At 36.4% G+C, this 26,150-nt stretch overlaps 1 protein-coding gene across 1 annotated transcript in view; it reads right to left on the bottom strand.

Annotated features, from left to right (window-relative positions):
* Positions 1-26,150, bottom strand: part of UNC13C (unc-13 homolog C) — a 406,907-nt gene that overhangs the window by 330,598 nt on the left and 50,159 nt on the right. The window contains exons 6-8 of the mRNA XM_073801031.1: positions 16,373-16,542; positions 13,486-13,601; positions 11,201-11,364 (exon numbers count right to left, since the gene is read on the bottom strand). Coding sequence (XP_073657132.1) covers positions 11,201-11,364; positions 13,486-13,601; positions 16,373-16,542 — 450 coding nt within the window. The remainder of the gene's footprint in view (positions 1-11,200; positions 11,365-13,485; positions 13,602-16,372; positions 16,543-26,150) is intronic.

Here is a 26,150-nt window from a genome sequence, read left to right as displayed (position 1 = left end):
CTCCAAAACAAAAGAGAGATTTTTATGGGACAAATAGAACTAATACATTGTGCCCTCATAGCAAATGTTCTCTGGTAAAAAGGAAGAAACATTTACAGTAAGCAGGAGGTACCTTGGAGGACTGGAATGTTCGGTATTAATGTTCAGTTTATTTACTAGCAGAATAGATTCAGGCTCCTGCTTATGTGGAGAAATACACAAGAGGAAACTTTAATAATGTACATCCAGACTCTATGGCTTAATACATACGTCCCCTTTATTTATTTGTGCTCCAAATCTATCTTCAAAGAAATGGGAGTATGCTTGAAAGAAACCAAGCAATCTCTAATAAAGGAGCAAGATTACGAAGTTACCTGGGGATCTGGCTAAGCATAAGGGGACTTTAAATATCAAAAGAAACTGTGATTTGATTCCTTTTTCTGATCCAATGTTGTCTAGGGAAGTCTAAAGAATTAAACAGTTTTGTGCTTTCCCAAACTTTTAAGTATCCATACTATATAAAGAGGACATTTGTTTCTTCCTTGAAGCTGAATTTCTTAATTTTGTGTTTTTTAAAATTAGAGGGGATACTTCTGAGATAGGCTTGATAAATCTAGGTCTGTTTTATTGCTGTTTGGTTGGTTTTCTGGTTATGTTTCTTGATCCCCTCCAGCAAGGTTTCAAAACAACAGAAAATTACCGATTCAATAGGCAACGAGTTTAAATTCAAAGATAAGTTGGTTATTCATCAAGTCTTTTTTGTTGTGGCTGCATTATTCATTGGCCAACAATAGTTTAGGACTCAAGTTACAAACGTATCATGTGGAAAATACGATCAAAATCATCTCTGAAAGTTATGTTTCAAAACCTGACAAAAGAATGCCAGTACTCTGAAATTTCTCCAGATTACAAGAAATGAGCACTCAATACCGTATGCTCTAAAACACTTAAATGCAACATAATTGGTAGAATAGATATCTACACCAGCTTAATTAAACATTCAAGTTCCACTTTGCTTGTTTTTGGCAACTGAAAATTTCTGACATGAAGGAATATGCCAGGAGAGGTTAATAAATGTAATTCTGATAAACAATTTCTACTTCTCATACATTCAATTACAAATATGTTCTGCTTCTCTATCATGCACCCAGAACTTCTTACAAAGCACTAATAAAAGATGTGTAACTCCTTCATTCAAGATTTCAATTTGTAAATCTTTGAATAGAATTCAAGTGCCCCTCTAAGGGACTCGTCTCTTTATCTCTCTTAAGCATGATTATATTGATATATATGCAATTATGATAGCTACACACTGATATAAAATGAGTAATATGTATTTTCCTATTAAAATAATTAATTTCATCAAGTAATGATCACTAATGAATAGTAAATGAAAAGATTATATTTATGTTGGTAGCAAATTTTTTTAGGAGTTATCAGATTGTCAAACAACAGGATTTTTAAAAAAATATCCTGGTGAGATGATAATTTTTGTGCCATAAAAGCAAAAATTGCACTGGACAAAATTAAATAGGAGAGCAACATTTTATTCAAGGCTATGCAATAGGGAAGAGAAACCAGAACTTAGTCTGAACTTAACTTCACTGAAATAAAAAATGAAAAAGTTTTTTTTTGTTTGTTTGTTTGTTTGTTTTCCCGCTATGCGGGCCTCTCACTGTTGTGGCCTCTCCCGTTGCGGAGCCCAGGCGCCGGACGCGCAGGCTCAGCGGCCATGGCTCACGGGTCCAGCCACTCTGTGGCATGTGGGATCTTCCCGGACCAGGGCACGAACCCGTGTCCCCTGCATCAGCAGGCGGACTCTCAACTGCACCACCAGTGAAGCCCGAGAAAGTTTTTAAGAGCTGAGGTGGATTGATGGAGGGGAGAGTTTCTAAGAGCTGGAGTGGGGGGAATCCCAGTCATGTGTGTTTTCTAACTGGCCTTACCCAAAGCAACAATAAACTTTCTCTCACCCTCAGGAGGTAGCAGTACAACTTGGAGTAAGGCAGCTACCCAAGTTACGATCCTACGCTCCCACAAAGACTGAGAAACAAGAACTATCTTCCTTGATGAGGACATTTGAAAGGGATGTCTCCCAGGTCCTTGAGAAAGCTGGTCCCGGGCTGAAAAACTGGCAAGAGGCTTTAAAAATTTTTATATCTCAAAAGGACAGTGAAAAAATATAGTAAGTTTTCTAAAACAAATGCTCTGAGGAAAGTGAAGGTAGGGCCCTCTGAGGTTAGACTTTCTGGATTCTTTCAGGGCCAAGGTGAGGGGGAGGCCTGGGGCCTAGAGGCAGAAAGAAGCCTGTCTAAAGTTTTGTCAAGCTGAGGGAAATGTCAAGGCCATCTTGATGAGTACTCAGTGCTAATAGAAACATTTAATAAATAAAAATATCAAATTAAATGTGTAACCAGCAGTAGAGGTAATGTGCCTCATTTTGTTACTGTCAAAGTGCAATTATCAATTTATCCCACGAAAAGCAGGCATTCTTTTTCCTTATGTTTATCTACCTTGCTCTCACTCTTTAGACAAGCAGTTGGCAATCTAAAGTCCACAGCCAAACTCAGCCCACAGATTTTGTTTTCAAAACAGAGTTTTATCAGAGCACAGCCATGCTATTTTGTTTACTTAGTATCTACAGCTGCTTATGCACTAGGAATGTAGAACTGAGTGGCTGTGACAGACACCATAGGACCCACAAAGCTGAAAATACTCTCTGGCCTTTACAAAAAAAAAAAAAAAAATGCTGACTTCTGCTTCAAACAATTTTCAACGTGAGCAGGGGCTTTGTCCCACTGACTTGTAAGTATGATGGGATCCAAATTCACCTGCAAGTCACTGGATACCAAAAAGCATCCAAAACTATTTTTTATTGTTATTGTTTACTTAAGTTAAAAAGGTAATAGAAAAATGAAAGTAATAAGTTGAAGGATCTATGATTCTTCTCTTTTAAACTACCATACATTTACCATTTTTTTCTGTATTAACATGGTTGTGTTTCTCAGAATATCAGAAACACGGCGATGAAGAAATCCGACATCAGCTCACAGAGATATTTTGGAATAAATTTAACTTGATCCTTTCTTTTACTGGGATTCTTTCCCTAAGATTTTTTGTTTTTGTGGGTTTTTTTAAACATAGTTCTCTTGGCAGTACAGTTCATTTACTTTAGACTATTAAATCATAGTTACATGTTAATTGTAATCAAATTTTATACTAGTTGCTCTGATGAGTTCTTATAGCCATTGACATAGGACAGAGCAGACAGCTGTCACAGACTTCATCATGGCTGCCCAGCTTCAAAATAGGTTGCCTGAAAAGGAATGAGCTCCCAGAGATCGGATGAAGATGGTGGAGGAGTAGGATATGGCGCTCACCTTCTCCCACAAATACATCAAAAATACATCTACACGTGGAACAATTCTCACAGAACATCTACTGAATGCTGGCAGAAGACCTCAGACTCCCAAAAGGGCAAGAAAATTTCCACATAACTGGGTAGGACAAAAGAAAAAAGGAAAAAAAAAAAAGAGAGAAAAAGGAGTCAGGACGGGCCCTGCACCCCAGAGAGGAAGCCGTGAAAGAGGGAAGGTTTGCGTACCCTGGGAAGTCCCCTCACTTGCAGGACAATCAGCCAGGACAGAGGGGGAGCTTTGGAGCCTCAGAGGAGAGCACAGTAACTGGTTTATGGAGGGCAAAGCAGAGAGAGACCTGCACAGATGGTAGGTGCCGCTGCCCTGCACTCCCCAGCCTGAGATGCTCATCTGCTGGGGCTGGCAGGGTCTGAGTGCTGAGGCTTGGGTTTTGGAGGTCAGGCCCTGGGTGAGGACTGTGGTTGGCTTTGTGGAGACAGCTTGAGGGGGCTAGGGTGTGGTGTGACACAACTGAGGGAGTATGGGAAGAAGTCTGGGCCTGCCAGAGAGGCAAGGCACCATTGTCTGGGGGCACATGAGGTGAGGGGCAGGACCAAAATAGGAGCTTCCTTCTCCAGGAGAGTGCTCCCAGGTGGCAGGGCACTGCCTACACGAGCTCCAGGGGCAAGCGTGAGACACGGCTGCCATTTCAGACTAAAGAGGTGGGCGTGGACCACAGCTGCTGCCGAGGATCCCATGATTGGGCACCAACCGCTGCCCCCACCTTCCTGGGAGTGCACACAGGCCATGCACCTGCACACCCCCTATCAAGGGGATAACGGCCAGCACACACTGAGGAAAGAGATGGCAAGCATCCAAACCAAAAACAGCCCCTAAGTCAAAAAATATTAAATCCACACAAGCTATGCAGTGATGCTCCCAAATATAAATAGCCCTCCAAGACTACAGTAGATAATTGTTTCTCTTAAACTCAGAGTAAGAGAAATATAAGCAAAATGAAGAAGCAAACGAATGATTCCCACTTAAAAGACCAAGAGAATTCCCCTGAAAGAGCAAACAATGAAACAGACTTCTTCAGTCTAATAGACACAGAGTCCAAAAAGGAAGTAATGAAAATACTGAAGGAATTAAGAAAGCCTATTGACAGAAATGCAGATTGCTGTAAAAAGGAACTAGAAACTATAAAGAGGACCCAAGAAAAATTAGAAAGTTCATTTGCCAAGATGAAAGCTGAGCTAAAGGCAAATAGCAGAATGAATAATGCAGAAGAAGGAATAAGTGATCTGGGAGATAAAATAATGAAAAGTAGCCAATCACAGCAGATTGAAAACCAAATTTAAAAAAATGAAAGCAATATAGGAGACCTATGGGATAATATAAAGCATGCCATCTATGTATAATAGGGATTCCAGAAGGAGAAGAAAGAGAAAAAAGGACTGAAAATGTATTTGAAGAAATTATGGCTGAAAACTTTCCAAACCTAAATAAGGAAACAGATATCCAGATATAGGAAGCATAGAGGGTCCCAAACAAGATGAACCCAAACAGACCTACACCAAGACATATTATAATAAAAATGGTAAAGTTAAAGACAAAGAGAGGATTCTAAAGGCAGCAAGATAAAAACAAAGTGTTAATTACAAGGGAACCCCCATAAGGCTATCAGCTGATTTCTCTACAGAAACTCTACAGGCCAGAAGGGAGGGGCAAAATATACTCAAAGTCTTGAAAGAGAAAAATCTGCAACCTAGAATACTATACCCAGCAAGATTATCATTTAAAATAGGAGAAATAAAGAATTTCTAAGACAAGCAAAAACTAAAAGAATACAGGAATACTAAACCTACCTTAGAAGAAATGTTGAAAGTTCTTCTCTAAATTGAAAAGAAACAAGCAGATATAGGAAGGAGGAAATCACACTTGGAAAGTAAATCACTTAAATTAGCCAGTATACAGACGATTAAAGAAAAAAAATAAAAACTACTGTGAAAGCAATGATAAACACATGGAACAGCAAAAGGATAAACATGAAGATGTAAAAAAGAACATCAAAATCATAAAATGTGTGGAAGGAGAGTAATAAAATGGAAAATGTAGATTATTTTTTTTTAAGAATGTGCATGTAGATTCTTTTATTTGGAATGTGTTTGAGCCTATATGACTATCAGTTTAAAGCAAGCAGATACAGAAAGGGGTTAACATACTTGAAAAACAGGGCAGCCACAAATCAAAAACATAAAATAGATTCACAAAACCCCAAAAGAACACAAGCATAAAAGGAAATCATCAAACCACAGAAAGAAAAACAAAGGAACAAAGAAGAAACACAGAATCAACTGGAAAACAAGGTTTAAAATGGCAATAAATACATATGTATCAATAATTATCTTAAATGTCAATGGGCTGATTGCTTCAATTAAAAGATACAGAGTGGCAGACTGGATAAAAAAACAAGAGCCTACAATATGCTGCCTACAAGAGACCCACCTTAGAGCAAAGGACACACATATATTGAAAGTGAGGGGATGGAAAAAGATATTTCATGCAGATAGAAATGACAAGAAAGCAGGAGTTGCAATATTCATCAGACTTTAAAACACAGGCCATAAAGAAAGATAAAGAAGGACACTATATAATGGTAAAAGGATCAATACAAGAAGAAGATTTTACACTCATCAATGTACATACACCTAATATAGGAGCACCCAGATACATAAAACAAATACTTTGAGAGTCCGCCTGCCAATGCAGGGGACACGGGTTCATGCCCCGGTCCGGGAAGATCCCACATGCCACAGAGTGGTTAGGCCCGTGAGCCATGGCTGCTAAGCCTGCACATCCGGAGCCTGTGCTCCGCAACGGGAGAGGCCACAACAGTGAGAGGCCCGCGTACTGCAAAAAGACAAAACAAAAACCAAAACAAAAAAACCCCAAATACTAACAGACATAAAGGGAGAAATTGATGGGAATACAACAATAGTAGGAGATGTTAACACCCCACTCACATCAATGAACAGATCTAGACAGAATATCAATGAGGCAACAGGATTCTAAATGATACAATGGAACAGTTAGTCTTAATTGATATTTTCAGGACATTACATTAAAAAAATACATATTCTTTTCAAGGGCACATGGAACATTCTCTAGAATTAACCATGTACTAGGGCACAAAACTAACCTCAAAAAATTTAAGAGTACAGAAATTATTTCAAGCATCTTCCCTGACCACAATGGGCTGAAACTAGAAATCAACCACGGGAAAAGAAATGAGAAAAAAACGATCAAATGGAGAGTAAACAACATGCTACTAAAAAACCAGTGGGTCAACTAGGAAATCAAAAAGGAAATTAAAAAGTACCTTGAGACAAATGAAAACACAACTACACAAAATCTACGGGATGCAACAAAAGCAGTTTTTAGAGGGAAGTCCATAGTGATACATGTCTTCCTCAAAAAACAACAAAAATCTCAAATAAACAAGCTAACCTACCATCTAAAAGAATTAGAAAAAAAAGAACAGACAAAACCTAATGTCATCAGAAGGAAGGAAATAATAAAAATCAGGGTAGAAATAAATAAAATAGGGATTAAAAAATAGGAAAAAAATCAATTAAACCAAAAGCTGGTTCTTTGAAATGGTAAAAAAAAATGACAAACCTCTGGCCAGGATAATCAAGAAGACAAGAGAGAGAACCCAAATAAACAAAATAAGAAATGAAAAGAAGAGATCTCAACTGATACTGCAGAAATACAAAAAATCATAAGAGAATACTATGATCAATTATATGCCAACAAATTTGACAACCTAGAAGAAATGGACAACTTCCTAGAAACATACAGCCCACCAAAATTGAACCAAGAAGAAATAGATAATCTGAACAAACGGATCACTAGAAATAAATTAGAATCTGTAATTAAAACAAAACAAAACAAAACAAACTCCCTACAAACAAAAGTCCAGGACCAGATGGCTTCACAGGAGAATTCTACCTACCACACATACAAAGAACTTATTCCAATCCTCCTTAAACTCTTCCAAAAGATTGAAGAGGAGGGACCACTCTCAAAGACATTTTATGAAGCCACCATCACACTGATACCAAAACCAGACAAAGATACTACCAGAAAGGAAAATTACAGGCCAATATCTTTGACGACTATAGATGCAAAAATTCTCAACAAAATATTAGCAAATCAAGTCCAACAACACATAAAAAAGATCATACACCATGATCAAGTGGGATTCACCCCAAGTTCACAAGGATGGTTCAACATATGCAAATTAATCAATGTAATACACCACATTAGCAAAAGAAAAGTCAAAAACAACATGATCATCTCAATAGATGCAGAAAAATCATTTGACAAAATTCAATATCTATTCATGGTAAAAACTCTTACAAAAGTGGGTATAGAGGGAACATATCTCAACATTAAAAAAACTATTTATGACAAACCCACAACCAATATAACACTCAATGGTGAAAAGCTGAAAGCCATCCTGATAAAATCTGGGACAAGCCAAGGATGCCCACTCTCACCACTTCTATTCAATGTAGTATTGGAAGTCCTAGTCACAGCAATCAGACAAGAAAAAGAAATAAAAGGTATCCAAATTGGAAGGGAAGAGGTAAAATTGTCACTATATGCAGATGACATGATACTATATATAGAAAACCCTAATGATTCCACACAAAAACTACTAGATCTAATATATGAATTCAGCAAAGTGGCAGGATACAAGATTAACATTCAGAAATCAGCTGCATATTTTTACACTAACAATGAAATATCAGAAAGGGAATGTAAAAAAAATAACTTTTAAAATTGCACCAAAAAAATAAAATGCCTAGGAATAAATCCTGACCAAGGAGGTGAAAGACTTGTATGCTGAGAATATTAAAACATTAATAAAGGAAATAAAAGAGGATTCAAAGAAATGGAAGGATATCCCATGCTCTTGGATTGGAATAATTAATATTGTTAAAATGGTAATACTACCCAAAGCAATCTACAGATTTAATGTGATCCCTATCAATATACCCATGATATTTTTCACAGGAGTAGAACAAATAATCCAAAAATTTATACGGAACTATAAAAGACCCAGAATTTCCAAAAGAAATCCTGAGGAAAAATAACAAAGCAGGAGGCATAACTCTCCCAGACTTCAGACAATACTACAAAGCTACAGTAATCAAAACAGTGTGGTATTGGTACAAAAACGGATAATGGGGGAAAAACGGATCAATGGGGGGAAAAAATGGAGAGCCCAGAAATAAACCCACACACCTATGGCCAATTTATCTTCAACAAAGGAGGCAAGAATATAAAACGGGAAAAAGACAGTCTCTTCAGCAATTGGTGCTGGGAAAGTTGGACAGATGCATGTAAATCAATGAAGTTAGAACACACCCTCACACCATGCTCAAAAATAAACTCAAAATGGCTTAAAGACTTAGTTAACATAAGACATGACATGATAAACTCCTATAAGAGAGCACAGGCAAAACATTCTCTGACATAAATCATACCATATTTTCATAGGTCATTCTCCCAAGGCAATAGAAATAAAACCAAAAATAAACAAATGGGACCTAATCAAACTTACAAGCTTTTATGCAGCAAAGGAAACCATACAAAAAAACCAAAAAGACAACCTATGGAATGGGAGAAAATATTTGCAAATGATGCGATCAACAAGGGCTTAATCTCCAAAATACACAACACATATTGTATGCAGCTCATACAACACAACAACAAAAAAACAAACAACCCAATTGAAAAATGGGCAGAAGACCTTAATAGACATTTCTCCAAAGAAGACATACAGATGGCCAATAGGCACATGAAAAGATGCTCAACATCACTAATTATTAGAGAAATGCAAATCAAAGCTACAATGAGGTACCACCTCACACCAGTCAGAATGGCCATCATTAAAAAGTTTACAAATAACAAATGCTGGAGAGAGTATGGAGAAAAGGGAATGTTCCTACACTGTTGGTGGGAATGTAAGTTGGTGCAGCCACTGTGGAAAACAGCATGGAAGTTCCTCAGAAAACTAAAATTAGAACTACCATATGATCCAGCAATCCCATTCCTGGGCATATACCCAGACAAAACTACAATTCAAAAAGATACAAGCACCCCTATGTTCATAGCAGCAATGTTCACAATAGCCAAGACATGAAAACAACCTAAATGTCCACTGACAGATGAATGAAGAAGATATAGTATGTACATACAATGGAATACTAAAAGAGAATGAAATAATGCCATTTTCAGCAACATGGATGTAACTAGAGATTATAATACTAAGTGAAGTCAGAAAGAGAAAGACAAATACCATATAGTATCACTTATACGTGGAATCTAAAATATGGCACAAAAGAACCTACCTACAAAACAGAAACAGACTCACAGACATACAGAACAGACTTGTGGTTGCCAAGGGGGAGTGGGAAAGGGAGAGGGGTCAACTGGGAGTCTGGGGTTAGTAGATGCCAATTATTACATTTACAATGGATAAACAGCAAGGTCCTACTGTATAGCACAGAGAACTACATCCAATCTCCTGGGATAAACCATAATGGAAAAGAAGATAAAAAAGAATGGATATATGTGTATAACTGAGTCACTTTGCTATACAGCAGAAATTAGCACAACATTGTAAATCAACTATACTTCAATTAAAAGAAAAAGGAGTGAGCTCCCTGTTACTGCAGGTGAGCAAACAAAGGGATGATAACAACTAGTGAGGGATGCAAAAACAGGGTTTCCTGATTCAGAGGAAGTTTCAACTGGGTGACCTCTAAGTTCCTCTTCATACCTAAGAATCTATAAGCCTTTGTTATTTAGCATGAGGACATTCTGTAAACTGAAAAAGCATACACTATCAGAAAATTTTAAAAAATCATTCTTACATATGATGTTCTAGAAATATGACTGTTGATTAAATTCTCTGAGCAATAAACCTTGAAGATTTTGGTCTAATATATCCATCAGGTTGGCTGAAAATGATTGAGTATCTGGGCCAGTATCTATTCTGTTCACATGAAAATATGATTTGATCTCTAATATGAAAAAATAATCCTAATATATGTACATAGTTTACATATTATACATGGTTTATATCTGAACAGAATGCACTTATGAACTTAGACCAGGTTTCAAAAGATAAACTCTGGACAAGTAATATAATCCCATTCTAAATCCTTACTGAAACTCCTCAGTAAGGGGTGTGTTTCTGTATGGCTCACTTCTACAGGATCACATTTACTGTAGTGTTTGGGTTCTACGGGTGGTCAATAAATCTTGGTTTCGCCAAAGTAGCAGCACTGAGATAAATATAGGAAGGAAGGATATAGTCTAAAGTTACGGTCAACACCATAAGGACTCTAGATGTGTCTCTGATGCTAACAGGCTCTGTAACCTTGGACGACTCACTTTAATCATCAGGCTTTAGTTTTCTCAGATATCAAGTAAGGCACTGGTTCTCTAACTTCAGAGTGTACGAGAATCACGTGTTGGGAATATTAAAACACAGATCGCTGGGCCTCCCCTTTAGAGTTTCTGACTCAATAGGTCTGAAGTAAGGTAGAAATTTTACAGAATAAGAATAAGAATTGGGAAGATGATGGTAGTGAGTTACCAAATCCTTAATACTTTATAGCTGTAATAGAGAAAGTAGCCAGCATCCAATCAATTACATCCAAAATGTAACTGTCTTTTTAATCAAAATTTCATTTGATTTAGAAGAAGGGAAATGAACACTCTTTCTAGTCCCCCTTTGGATTTCAACAGAGATTTTGATAATGTAAATGTTCTATAATACTTACGTCATAGCTTGATAAATGGATTCAATCCCGTAACGCATGGCAAATTCATCAACTATTTCTTGGGAGGCATCATCAAAGAAAACCTTCCAGGCTTCATCCCCTTTGACCTCTGGGATTTTCACTCCACCATTAGATTTCACTTCAGTCAAGTAATGGAACAAATTCTAAAAGTAAGTGGTTTTCAAATGTTCAGTTTTCTCAGACTAGGCCAGATATATTTAACTGTAACTTTCAGTCAATTATACTTATAATTGCATATAATGTTTCATCAGCATCTATAAATAATAGAAATGTTTCAGATTTTCATTCTAACGTACCTCATCTTTATACAAATTCTGATTTTATTTCTGTCTAAGTTTATACGGAATCAATGATTTAAGTGTTTCAGATATACCAAATCATTTTAGAAGGAAGTAAATGTTTTTTCATGTAAACATTTCTACATTCCGGAACATCTTTTGCATTCATGGGCTCTGAGTAAATTATAAAGCTCTGGACAAATAATGTGTCTGGGCTATGTTAATACACCATCTAGGTATGCAAATAATACTAAAGGACTTTGGCTGCAAAATGGCATGAGTCATGACAATGAATTCAGGTTGAAAATAAATATTTTTAGAACTTTGAAATGAAAAAAATCACTACAAAGAATTCCTTTCTGCTTTGAAGAAGTTGAGAAACTGCTGCATGGAGGCAGCCTGGGTCACTGAAGGACCCTGTCTTGGATTTCACTTCTTTTTGTGTCTTGGACCAACAGAAGACTCTGAAAAACAAAGCATGATGCTGTGCCTGTGATCCGAAATTTCTACCCGCATTTTAAGGCCAGTGTTGGCTCCCCATCCTGCCAGTTCAAGGGATTTATTGGTCTAAAAACTGAACCACCTTTCTTGACGGATTATCACTGGCTATACTGGAGTCAGGAAAGTAAGGTTTGGTTCTCTATCTAATGACTGTATAATGTGTAAATGACTTAAATATTGTTCCTCATTTCCTTCTTTCGTAAAATGGAGGTGAAAATAATTACATATATACATTTTCATAGATATAGTTAGGAAAAATCATGTACAAAGGCAAAGATTCTCCCAGCTATCTTTTTCTTTCTTAGGAAGGTACTTCCTCTGTACCCTTTGAACATGGGAAAAGGCATATTCCTCAGCTTCACTTCATATTTTTTGATACACGGGATGTGTCATTTGGATCAGGGAAAAGCTCTGGTGACATGTCTAACTAAGCTCTCAGTTGCAAAGCATCCAATAATAAAAGCCCAAGATTATCTGTCTGTGCCTTTACACTGAGGCGCACACGGGAACTGATGACTCTGCCCTTTTGACTCAAATTGGGTGGTCTCTACCTCTCTCTAAGCCAACCAGGCTCCTTCTACTGGGTAGTATATTCTCTACTATCCATGGATGGAAAACTACATTCTGATACTCGCCACCCAGATGTGTTTGTGCAAAGGGTAGTTAAAATGGAGGAGGCTTCAGTATGTATAAAGCCCTCTGTTGTACTCAGAAAAAGAAAGACAAAATTACTGCTAATTACATTAGCTCTCCAAAGCCATTGCTACAACGTCAGAATTTTTATATTTAATAGATAATACTAATTAAATCTTCAACAAAATCTGAACACCTACTCAGAATTCTCAAAAACTATCATGATTTGGATCCTCTCCTCCATTATTAAAGTACTATATATTTACAATGCTTCCAAAATATCATGACTTATTTCTTCAATGAATGCTTTCTAATATTCTTCTTCCTCCCTGGAAGAACGGTAATTTAATTTGGTCTACTTGTTCATTATCACCTTATTGCCTCATTTATTAAAACCCGCCTCGTATGTTTGTTCTAAATCTCATTCAAAGACAACCAGCTCGGGCTTCCCTGGTGGCGCAGTGGTTGAGAGTCCACCTGCCGATGCAGGGGACACAGGTTCGTGCCCTGGTCCGGGAAGATCCCACATGCCGCGCAGTGGCTGGGCCCGTGCGCCATGGCCGCTGAGCCTGCGCGTCCGGAGCCTGTGCTCCGCAACGGGAGAGGCCACAGCAGTGAGAGGCCCGCGTACCGCAAGAAATAAAAAAAGACAACCAGCTCTCTCTTCAGGGGGTAATACATAGGCTATGTGATACCCTAGCACATCACTTGCTATAGTACAGAGTAAGAACTTCAGGGACAATTTTACAAACCTAATTCAATTCTATTTTTAAAACGAATATTTTGTTGCATGATCCATAAACAATACAATCTTTCCTAGGTTTTGTTATTAATACAATTCAATTTACTTACCTCATGTAAACATGTATATTGTAAATGATACGGAGCAACCTTCTCCTCTCCTTTTATTTCCACATTGATTTTCAATCGAATGGCCCCAGACACAGCTGATTTATCTGTCCGTTTCTCTGATAAAGCAAAAAATAACTGGTCAGTGATTTTTGACATCATGTTTCTTATACAAGTTCTCGAAAGCTTTAAAAAGGGCTTATATTGCTAAAAGCCATTTTTCTAGATCAGGTTTGATTAACCATAATGATTCTGCCAAATACAATTTAAAATAATGTGCCTAATATGTCGCTGGGATTGTCAAACTGTGACATAAATATTTCAAATAGAAAAGCTCAATCAGAAGACCCTACCATTCTGATATAAATTTCTGTGTACTAAATCAGTTTATACAATGAAATTAATTATTTGGGCAATTAAAAGCAAAATAACTAAAGGAAAAAATTAATGAGGAAAGTATTTTATCTAAAAGCCCCACTCTTTCTTTCTGTCCTTGAAAAAATGAGTCAAAGCTCTAACAAAAACATTTGTTTAGGTTTAATTTTTGTTTTTTTAGGTTTGTTTAATTAGGTTTCTTTGTCAGTGATTCATGAAGACCTATAGTCTACAGCCTGTGTCTACTTATGTGTTAGATTCACTCTTTCTTTGAATGGAATCAGTATGTAGCCAATTCAGTCTAATAATGTATGTGTGTAAGTGTATGCACGTGTGTCTAATATGAACTGAGTAGTAGCTGTGAGAGAAAGAAAAGCATAGTCACAAAACTCCTACAGTGTGAATGTAGGTAGGAGACCTATGTCTGATACCTACTTCCCTGATGAAACACATAAAGAAGCAAGCTGACCCATCTCAAAAACAATGATAAAGAGATAGAGTGACGCAAAGTCAGCGGTGAAGACTTCTTCAATTGCCCCTTTTTCTAAGCATAACTGTATTTTTAGCCAAATAAGATACAGTTAAATCACATAGGCCACTTTCTTCTTGGGGAATCTCTGATGACTTTCATCGTTAATATTTAATAGTCATTGTGTTGTAAAGATTCTTCCCTTAGGACTGCCAGGATCTTGAGAGTTTCTCCTATTGGCTGGGAGATAGTTGATTCTCAACAAATGCTGAAGTTCTCTGCTGAAGCCAAGAGAAAGTCAAGTCCTGAGACCTTTCTGTCACAGACCTTTTCCTGGAATCACAGGGGAACATTTTAACTACCATCATTACAATGGATCCATGGGACACAGGCTCTGCTTAGATGCCTAGGACTTTTGGCCACGTCCTCCTTCCATGGTGGAATGGATTCTAAGTAATGAGGAAGGAAGAACATTGCACAAAGAATGAAAATATGGTACTAATGGGGATGGAACCCACTGTGGGATTTTATACAAAGCTAAGACCTGTTCTCTCTCCTCCTAAAGGTTAAACATCAGCAATGACAGCACAAAAGTATGAATTGAGGATGAGCAGGCAAAGGTGTCCATGTTTGTTGCATCATGTTTTTCTTTCCATAGACTGAAGGACTGTTTCTGCACAAGAGCTGGGTGGCAGATTTTATTAAAAGCACATTCAAATTCTTTTGCAAACTAAATATACCCTTGTAAGTTTTGTCAAAAGAATAATTTGAGGAATTTCTGTTCTGAATTCTAACTCCCTCAATTCAAGAACATGTTAACTTATTGCAAAAAACAAAAACTCACGTAGGCAAGCCTCTTTAATTAAAACGCAACCTATGAGTATTGTGCAGAGTTAATGCCCTGAAGTTTACCCTTGCCTAACATCTCTGTTTTCATATATAAAGTTATTTAATAGTATAAACAAGATACAGGAAGATTATCATTATAAGTGAAGCAAAACCTCTATGCCAATAATGGAGAAGCACCAATTTTCTTTAAAGATTTCCTCAAAATATTTTTTGATAACGAGTTTTTAGTCTAGCTTGAATCATCTATGTTCAGATAAGTTATATATCTCTCCTTCTTTAAATTATTATATAATTCAGATATTCATTAATTTTGTGGCCTTACCCCTTTACTTCGCCAAATATTACATTACTTGAAGTACGTAGGTTTTTAAAAAGTCAAAAGCACTCTTTAATTTGCTAAGATAAGTTGGTATCCTAAATGGAAACACTTCGTAATCCTGGGAGTATGTAAACCTTTCTTAGATTCACAACCAGACCTTAAAAATTTAATTAAAACATTTCAGATGATATGATAAAGCCATTTTGGATCATATCCTTTATAGAAAATGAGGCGATCCATATATATTTACTATTATTAAGTCAGCACTGAAGATTCTAGCTTATTATTCAGTTGTAGTAAAAGTCAAATTAAAACTTATCTTTATTCAATTCTTGGTTCCATAATAAAATTCCATTTTAAAATCATGCCAATTAAACATATTCTCAATATCTTCATCATCAGAATAAGAAGTCCACATGTGTATCTGGCTTTGCCTGCTAAAGCCTACTTTTATATCATCTTTGCAAAATATCCAAAATACACTTTTCCTTTATTGCCAAAATTCATTAAGGGACTAAAAGGAAATAACTCAGACATTATAAAGTCATAGGTTATTTATTATCTATACATTTGGCAAGGTTTTTTGAAGCTATACTTTATGAATTAAAAATTCAGAATGGGATATTTTTCTCCTAAAAGACACCCAGTTGATTCCTAGAAAGACTTTTCTCTTTTCATCTCAAATTTACCAATATCTTTCAATAATACAGAGTTTGAATAATTATCACCTTAATTTCTAATGAAACTAAACTGCCTGAAGTCCATGAGAATGTTCGAGAAAAGCACTGGTTATTTTTACCTATATAGGAATATAATACCTTCCACAGATATTCTGGAATTTTATTTAACATTTTTCAAGTAGATATAAAGACAGTCACCTAAATTGTACCAGACATCCATTTCTCCACTCAGGGTCCTCACTTCTACAATTGTTTGTCCCAGAAAATCATCTGACTCCTTTTTGAAATGTTGCTTCACTCTGGATTTAATGTCATCATCTTCATCCCACACTCTGACTTTGATTCGATCTGTGGAGTTATGGCACTCACTGAAAACAGATGTGGATAAGTTAACAACCAGTGATAACTTCTCTAAATGGCATCTGATGTTAGCAACTTGTTTTAAATCTATCTAAGCCAGAAAGGCATAGTATATTACATAGTAAATAAGATTTCCCACAGACTATTCCACCCATGGGATGTTGCAGGTATCAGGGATATTGAAAAAAAGTTGTGATAGTTAAGTAATGTTAATAAGAGAAAATCCTACCTTATTCCATTCTATTTCCTTTAATTGAACTGGACGTAATCAAATATGGATCAGAAATCTTTGGGATATTTTCTCTAAGGTATATTTCTTATTTGCAACAGTTATCTATGATAACATGTCCATGCTCAGAAAATTGTGTACCATAAAGATAACTTAATTGCAATGGGTGTTGAGGAAGTGGACATCACAGAGTCCTATTGATAAGCTAAAAATCCCAGTAAGCATGTAAGATATTGTTAAATCAAATCATCACATATGGATACCCAGCATCTTTAAACATTCTCCTTCCATTTTGGCTACATTTCTCCTTATGTTCCTCGTCTTATCAAGACAAGCTAGATCAAATACATTCTTAGATTCCTTTGTAGTTACGGTCCAGATATTTGACCTGCATTCAAGCAAGATCTGAACTCAAATTGAGCAAAGCGAGCCAGTGACTGTATTGTGGGGTTTTGCTCTTTCGGCAACAATAGTGGTGGTCTTTTGTACTTTATTGTAGAGTCTCCAGTATTCAGTCCTGAGGGACAAAGTATTGATCAATGGTGGCAATGATGTTTTCTCCAAAGAAACCCCATGATATAACTGGACATTGTTTCTGCACAGTAGATTTAGAGGTGGGCATTTGGACCTCCCCAAAAATTCCTGAGTGACCTAAGAGTCTATGAAATAATTTTTTTTTCTGTGTAAGCTAACTAGAGTAGATTCTGTTGTTTGCAACTAAGGATACTGATCAATGAAATAATTTTTAAAGAATGAAGGGAGCTTCAATAATAGGCCTTAAAATGTGAAATTGACTCTCTGGAGGAGACAATGAGTGCAAACAGTGAAGATTTAATTACCTCAGGCTCGAAAGCTAATGCATTTTTAAATGCAGTAGCAAAACTGCTGGTCAAACTTTTGCTTGCTATACTTTGGAAATGTGACCACATGCCAACTGAAGCTTTTTTATTAGCATGAATGGTAGGAATAAAATTCAGAATACTGGCATGTGCTTATTAAATCTTGCTGCTTTCAAAAGTGTACTGTGGTAGAGATGCACTCAAACTAGAGCTAGAGAGTCTCTAAGCAGAGATGCCAAGGGAGCACAGCTACCTTTCCCTACAAGCAGAGGCTCACTCTGCTTGTGTTCTGCAATATAAATTGACTGAGAATATCATAATTTGGAACCCTGCAGGGTTGAGAACAGCCAGCTGCTTCTGTATACAAGATGTATGTATATAAGCAGAGGTTTCTGAGTGCAACTTCAAAAACATACGAAACTGTTGCCCCAGGGTGTTTCATACACTTTCCTTTAGGAAATCTCTAAGTGACAATGAAGGAGAACTTAGTGGCAAAGATCAGATTAATGGTGTTGCACCTTGGCATGCAGTTTTGCAGGGGCTGAGGCAGCAGCCATTAGGTTAAGAGTGAGGAATTGGTCAGAACAAAGGAGTCAGTAGCAACAAGTTACATTTTCCAGGCTGATGTGGTTACTCATAAAATGGTCTTGAAACTCACCTCCTGGAAGCCTGGTAAAATTTCCAGACCATGGTATTTGCAAATGTGCCTCAGGCTCACTACAGCTGTATTTAAAGTAATTTCTGGGTCCTTGAACTCACAATGAAAGGAAATGGACTCCAAGGAGAATCTCTTCCCAGCTAGGAAAACCATTTACCTGGATTTCCTGGGATGGTCCCAATTTATGTTTTTACAGATATGCAATGCCTTTTAATTCTTTTTGGAGCCCTCTTTCTTTTACTTTCATTTTAGTAGGCATTGGCACATTGGTCAAGGAAGGTCTCCCCAGATGTAGAACCAAGGACTTGGAGAAAAAAGATAAAAGAAATTCACCAAGAAAGAAGTACCAGGGCCTGCCAAATTGGCTAGCCAACTAACTACTTCTGCTGCTAGCATCAGGAAGTCCTGAGTAACCCACCCAGCAGGACTCTATTATATTTGCTATGTACCACCGACAGTCATATATTTTCTACGTTCCCTCTTACTGAATAAGACTTTTTAAATTGCTACTATCCTATTTTCTTCTCTCTCCACAGTAATACATTGGGAATGTTAGAAGAAGATGACTTGTCTTTAGTGTATAGACCTAAGGATCACAAAGAACCAAACATGTAGCTGAGGGAGAGATTACCCAAATATCCTAGACTTCAAGCTAAATACAGTAACTGGATATAATTTGGGGATTATCTGCCTTGGAAGACAGAGGATGAATTCATTTTATTTAAAGTCCAGAGAAAGATATAAATATTGTGTATAAATACAGAATGCTCAGAGAGGTAGAAGGTGACAGATACAGTAAGTTCATTCACTCAGCAAGTTCATTCACTCAGCAACATATAAATATATTTTGCCTTTAACAGCAATGGACAAGTTACTGAAAATATATAAAACAGGGAATTTTTTAGTTAGCCTAATTATGCTTTTGTGAAATATCCCAGTCTCCCTTGCAACTAGAGATGACCACTTGACATAGTTCTGCCAATGAGATATAAGCAAAAATCTTCTTGCCCTATTCTGTTTTCTTCTTTTATTACTCTGGAACATGTATGTAGAACATCCTCCACTAAAGATGATAAAACAGGAAGACAGATTTAGCTTTTTTCTTCAATGGAATAATTGAGTTACCAAACTAGCCCTCAAATGCCTATACCTGGAATTCTTGTTGAATGAAATAAATAAATCTCTTTTTGACTAAGCCACAATCATGGCTTAATGTGAAGCTGAATAAAATTCTAATTGAATCAGTGGGAAAATAATTAAATATCTACCAAGTTCATTATGCTTGATTATATATTAAATGATTTAAAATGTTTAATTTATTAACTCTTACTATTTTTGTACTTGCTGTTTTATTCCTTAACTATTTAACATGTGTTTCACAAACCTTGACTTTTATGAAAATATAAAGGCTTGCAGTTTAGATGGGAAACTGGAGGCTTATGTAGAAAATTTGACAGAAATATTTTTACACACAAGGGAAAAGTCTATCACATAAAATAGAGAGAAAAAGCATACTCCCATTAAATCTTACTCCACTAGATCATTCCCCACCTGATTAATTAGCTAACAAAGACTCTTAGTTTAGTTCACCAGCTTGTGATTTGGCCTTTCTATAAGAAGAGAATAAGATATTTTACTGCATAAACTCTTGGTAAATAAAGTAAGTATTATTAAAGCCATTTGCTTTGTAGTTTTTTTTTTTAACTAAAAACAATCTGCATCTTAAAGAATAGTTCATATGTCTAATTTTGTGTTTTTTCATTGTTAAAGAGAAGAATGGTTTGGTTTCCATGGGAATAAGTTATTTTATTCTTTCCCAAATTAAAGCAAAGCGTTTCCCCCTTCTGGACTCAGAATTATTGTGTGTGTTTGTGTTCTGTTTTTTCTTTATTTTTGTTTTCAGTTCACAGATACCCTATCTCTGTACAGCCAATCACTATTTGGCCAATTTTCTTTTGGAAGCCATCCAGAAGACTAATTTCCTTATAATTATTTATTCCAAATTTGAAAATGGTCTTACTGTAAACATTTTTAGACTTAGAGTTTCCTGGATATGGCCCAAATACATATCTCCTATAATTAAGGCAAAACAAAAAACAAAGACAAAAAGCAAAAAAAAAAAAAAAAAAAACCAAAACAACCCCCAAACCCACTCTGTACCCAATTTATAAGAGTTTAACCTATTCTGAGAAGGACTGCTTTACCTAGAGAAATGCCCATGAATTTCATAAAGCCAATAAAGCCTGACTTCAATGGAACAATGAGCTGTTGCTCAAGCAGTCATCCTCCAATGGGAAGTCATTACAAAAGTAGTGTATGAGCAAATGACCATTCAAAAATGAGAACCGTACCTATAGTCAAGCTAGTTCTAATGAAGCAACCAAAATACATCTCACACAGCAACTATATCAGAAAAAAAGCCAATAGTAAATTATGTTGCCATTAAAAATCATGTTCTTTAAGAGTTTATAAAATTCTAGCTATATATTTTAAGTATAGTAAATGAAATTTCTATAATATTTTAATGCTATTATACCAGATTTTGTTAATAGACACATTAATAAGAGAGATATTAAATATATATGTGTTTTTATATACATATATACCCATATATGTGTATGTATATATATATGCACTGAAACAAGCTGTAAGGTTATATGTCAAAATATAGGTGGTAAAATTAGTGAAAATTTTTATTTTATTCTTTACATTTTCCTATCACAATCAACAAAATTGTATTTTAAAATATCTAGTAATTGTAAATAATCTCATTTCAACTCAAGCTGGAAGTCAGGGCATTGTCGGAGAAAATCAACAGCCAGAAACCTGCAAGAGCCATCCTTAGGCAAAGCAGCAGCAGCCTTTCAGGCAGTGACTGAATTCTCTAGTTACAGCTTAGTTCCTTAAACTCTGACCCACCAAATGGAAATATGTGAGACACATGATGTGCACATTTCCTCTCAGTGATTTATTACAAATTATGAAACCCACTTCCATCACAGTATATGTGTCTTGTTATTGAATTAAGAGCCCTTACCCTATTATCTTTTAATTGTATTATAATAGATAGACAAACTCTAAGTTCAAAACCCAGTGCCAGTGCACAGCGACTTTCCCCACTGCATTTATCAAGGACAATTTAATTATGGGAATTAGGATGGAAAAAAATCCCCTGGTCCTCAACATTTTACTTTTTTTTTTTTTTTTTTTTTTTGCCATACACAGGGCTCTCACTGTTGTGGCCTCTCCCGTTGCGGAGCACAGGCTCCGGACGCGCAGGCTCAGCGGCCATGGCTCGCGGGCCCAGCCGCTCCGGGGCATGTGGGATCCTCCCGGACCGGGGCACGAACTCGTGTCCCCTGCATCGGCAGGCGGACTCTCAGCCACTGCGCCACCAGGGAGGCCTCAGCATTTTACTTTTGTTTAAGTTTTTCTGAGGATATTCTATGTAGTAATTGGACGTTGTAGATCCATTCTATTAATCAATGACATGGAAGACAAAAGAATGAGAATAAGAAATAAATTATATTATTAGAGGCACTTTTGTAAAAGAAAAGGAGCTGAAGAGGAATTCATATGCTGACATTTAAGGATTGGCTGAATGAAGTCCTAGTACTGTAATAGGCCAGAGAACCAAAGGACAAAGTATGATCTTATAAGATATACCAATTTTCCTGCCCCACCTTCCAGCCCCACAATTAGACCATCAATACCTCAAAGTCCTGTATTCTATTTTTATATCTATTTTTATATCTAATATTTCCTTCACAGGTACTAATGTTGCAGATAAATTTATTTTAATAGCTGTTTTGAGATTTATTCAATATTAAATATTACAAAATATTAATTATGTTAAAATAATAAAGGTAAGAAACTGGTTTGTTTAGAAAAATACTTTATTGTCCATTTTGCTGTGCAAAGAGAGAACACTTAGGGAGAGAGATCAGAAAACAGGAAGATCTATATGATATCACTTTTAGGTGGAATCTAAAAATCTGAACTAATAAAAACAGAGAGCAAAATAATGGTTACCAGGGGCTGGAAGGTGGGGAAATAGGAGAGATGTTGTTTAAGAGTACAAAATAGTGGATAAATAAGTCCTAGAGATCTAATGCACAATATAGTGAATATAGACAACAATAGTATATTAATCACCAAACTTGCTAAGAGACTAGATCTTAATTATTCCCACGACAAAAATGGTTATGGTAGTCATGTGATGCGATAGAGGAACTAGTTAATGCTACAATGGCAATCATATTACAATATACAAATGTATCAAATCAACATGTTTTTCCTTAAATTTACACAGTGTTATATGCCAAATATAATTTAAAAAGAAACAACACGTAGAAAACAGGAGAATCAAATTACTCTTTCAAAAAATAGGAGAAATATATATGCATGCGAATGTGTGCGTGTGCGTGTGTCTGTGTGTGTGCGTGCACGCAATAGGGATGGTTTCTACTCACCACCTCTTTGGTTCACCACACGTTTTTCCCAACTCAGACCTTTGTTCATTGTGTTTCTTAGAGCAAGGATGTCTTTTCCCTACTCCTCTACCTAATGAACACTTAGCTGTCTTTCAAGACTCAGATAAAATATCACCTCTGTGTGAAACTTCCCTAAGAAAAATTTTTCCAAACCCTAGTACCTACAGCAAATCGATATGAAAAAACTGTTTATCAGAAACATAAGAGAAATATCATATGTCACAGTAATCATACTCTTCTTTATTGTTGCTCATTAACTATTACAAATGTGCATATTCCAATTAGTGGCTAATTATGCAGCTGAAATCTAACCATTTGCTTTAAGTTGGAAATAAGATCCACTTTGGATATATGTTTGACATTTATTGGACATGTGATTAAAGGCATTATCTTTTCAAACCGGATTTTTCTTTAAGTGGTGACATGCATTTTTTTCTTCAACTAACTTGTCCATAGATAAAGAAGCTGCACAGCAAAAGATAATGTAAATGTAAGGAGCCAAGAACAGTGTATGTTGTCACTGTTCTGTGGTTGTCCTACTCTAGCTCTAATATTCCAAGGTCTATGATTCATAGAATAAGTTATGCCTTTTTCATTTTACTTTCAAGGCCAATGTGTATTAGGCATGATGGAGTAACAGAACAAACTTGGAAAAAGATCTGCCTGATTCAAATTCCATTTGAGCCACTTACTAGCAATATGACTCTGGGCAAGTTATGCAATTGCACTGAGCCTCCATGCCCAATCTATAAAACTAGAACATTGATACTGATCTTTTAAACATGATTAAATATATAAAAAAACACAGAACTATGCTGGGCATTTAGCAGGCTTTAATTAGATCTAGCTAACTAATGCAGCTAAGTACATCATTCAAACATATAAATATATTTCGCCTTTAACAGCAATGGACAAGTTACTGAAAATATATAAAACAGGGAATTTTTTAATTAGCCTAATTATCAAAACACTGAAAATTAAATCATTGATATATATTGATATAATAAAATTTTATTCAACAAAAACACTGTTTTAGGTGAAGATTTATTTCAGGGGTCTCTATACTGTTCCATTGATCTATATATGTCTGTCTGTATTACAGTACCACACTGTTTCTGTTACTATAGATTTGTATTATTTTTCCCCATAACAAATTTTTAAGTGTACAGTACAGTATTGTTGGATACAGGTATCTGGTTTATAGCTAATCCCAGAACTTCTCTTGCTTAATTACAACTCCGTGCCTACTATTTACAATAGCCAGGACATGGAAGCAACCTACGTGTCCATCAACAGATGAATGGATAAAGAAGATGTGACACATGTATATAATGGAATATAACTCAGCCATAAAAAGAAACGAAATTGAGTTATTTGTAGTGAGGTGGATGGACCTAGAGTTTGTCATACAGAGTGAAATAAGTCAGAAAGAGAAAATTAAATACCGTATGCTAACACGTATATATGGAATCTAAAAAAAATAAATGGTTCCGAAGAACCTAGGGGCAGGACAGGAATAAAGACACAGATGTAAAGAATGGACTTGAGGACACGGGGCAGGGGAAGGGTAAGCTGGGACGAAGTGAGAGAGTGGCATGGACATATATACCCTACCAAATGTCAAACAGATAACTACAGGGAAGCAGCCACATAGCACAGGGAGATCAGCTCAGTGCTTTGTGACCAACCTAGAGGCGTGGGATAGGGAGGGTGGGAGGGAGACACAAGAGGGAGGGGATATAGGGATATATGTATATGTATAGTTGATTCACTTTGTTTTACAGCAGCAACTAACACAACAATGTAAAGCAATTATACCCCTATAAAGATGTTAAAAAAAAAACCAGAAAACTCTGTGCCTATTGATTAGTAACTCCCCATTTCACCCTCTCTCCAGCCCACAGAAACCACCATTCTGGTCTTTAATTCTGTGAATATGATGATTTTAGATACCTCATGTAAGTGTAATAATGCAGTATTTGTCTTTCTGTAACTGGCTTAGCATAACATCCTCAAGGTTCATCCCTACTGACACATATTGCAGAATTTCCTTCTTTTGTAAGGATGAATAATATCCCATTGTATGTATATATCACATTTTCTTTATTCATTCACCTGTCACTGGACATTTAGGTTGTTTCCACATCTTGGCTGCTGTGAATAATACTGGGCTTGGAAGCGCTAATATCTCTTTGAGATTCTGATCTCAATTCTTTTGGATATATACCCAGAAGTGAGATAGCCAGATCAATGGTAGTTCTGTTTTCAAATGTTTGAGTAAACTCCATACTGGTTCCCATAGCAGATGTACCATTTTGCATGCCCACCAATAAGGTACAAAGGTTCACACAATGGGAAAAGATAGATAGGAACTGGGACCACAGAGCAAGGTCCCATCCAACAGAAGCTTGAATCAGGAAGGAAACCCACACATCATTGGTGATGCTGTCCAAGGCAGAGAGAAGGAAAAAAAGTACTCTGGCTTCTCCCATCCTCCCACCTTTGATCTTATTGCAGTGCTTCCTCATGGCCAAACCTAATGGGCAGGGAAGTCTGGGAAAGGTAGCCTTTAGAGTTCAGTTCCCTGAGATAAAGAACACACCAAAGACATTTCAGGGAATAAATGGTATAGCAAACAGGTAAATGACCAGCACATACGCCAAACTCATGTAGAAAATGCCATAAAGAAACACATAACACTATGCACTTGGTTTGAAGTGTTTCTTTGTTTCTCTTACTCCTTTTAGCATTGCTGTGCCTTTCCCTAAGAGGTCTTTACATTTGCATCTTCATAGATAAAACCCTTTAATGCTAAAAGCATTTTTCTAGAGTGTATCATTCAACTTCCTTATTTCAGGAAAGGAAACTGATAAGAAGAGAATAATAAACATTTTTGCACTAGGTAACACAATGAGTGATTTGGAAAGAAAATTATGAGTATAAAAATGCTTTGAGGGCTTCCCTGGTGGCACAGTGGTTGAGAATCTGCCTGCCAATGCAGGAGACACGGGTTCAAGCCCTGGTCTGAGAAGGTCCCACATGCCGCAGAGCAACTAGGCCCATGAGCCACACTACTGAGCCTGCGCATCTGGAGCTTGTGCTCCACAACAAGAGAGGCCGCGACTGTGAGAGGCCCGCGCACCGCAAAGAAGAGTGGCCTCTGCTCGCCGCCAAGTAGAGAAAGCCCTCGCACAGAAACAAAGACCCAACACAGACAAAAATTAATTAATTAATTAAATTTTAAAAAAGAAAAAAAGAAAAGAAACTTGTTTAAAAAAATGCTTTGAAAAAATAATAGTGCTTTATAAATATAAACCATTTTATTATCATTAATGTTATATAGTCACTCTGTATAAGCATATGGATGCTTTAACTTTTTTAAAATACTGTTTTTCAG

The sequence above is a fragment of the Tursiops truncatus genome, chromosome 2, assembly GCF_011762595.2.
Source record: "Tursiops truncatus isolate mTurTru1 chromosome 2, mTurTru1.mat.Y, whole genome shotgun sequence".
Lineage (NCBI taxonomy): Eukaryota > Metazoa > Chordata > Mammalia > Artiodactyla > Delphinidae > Tursiops > Tursiops truncatus.
Note: the sequence above shows the minus strand (reverse complement) of the source record. Positions and strands in the feature narration are given on the sequence as shown.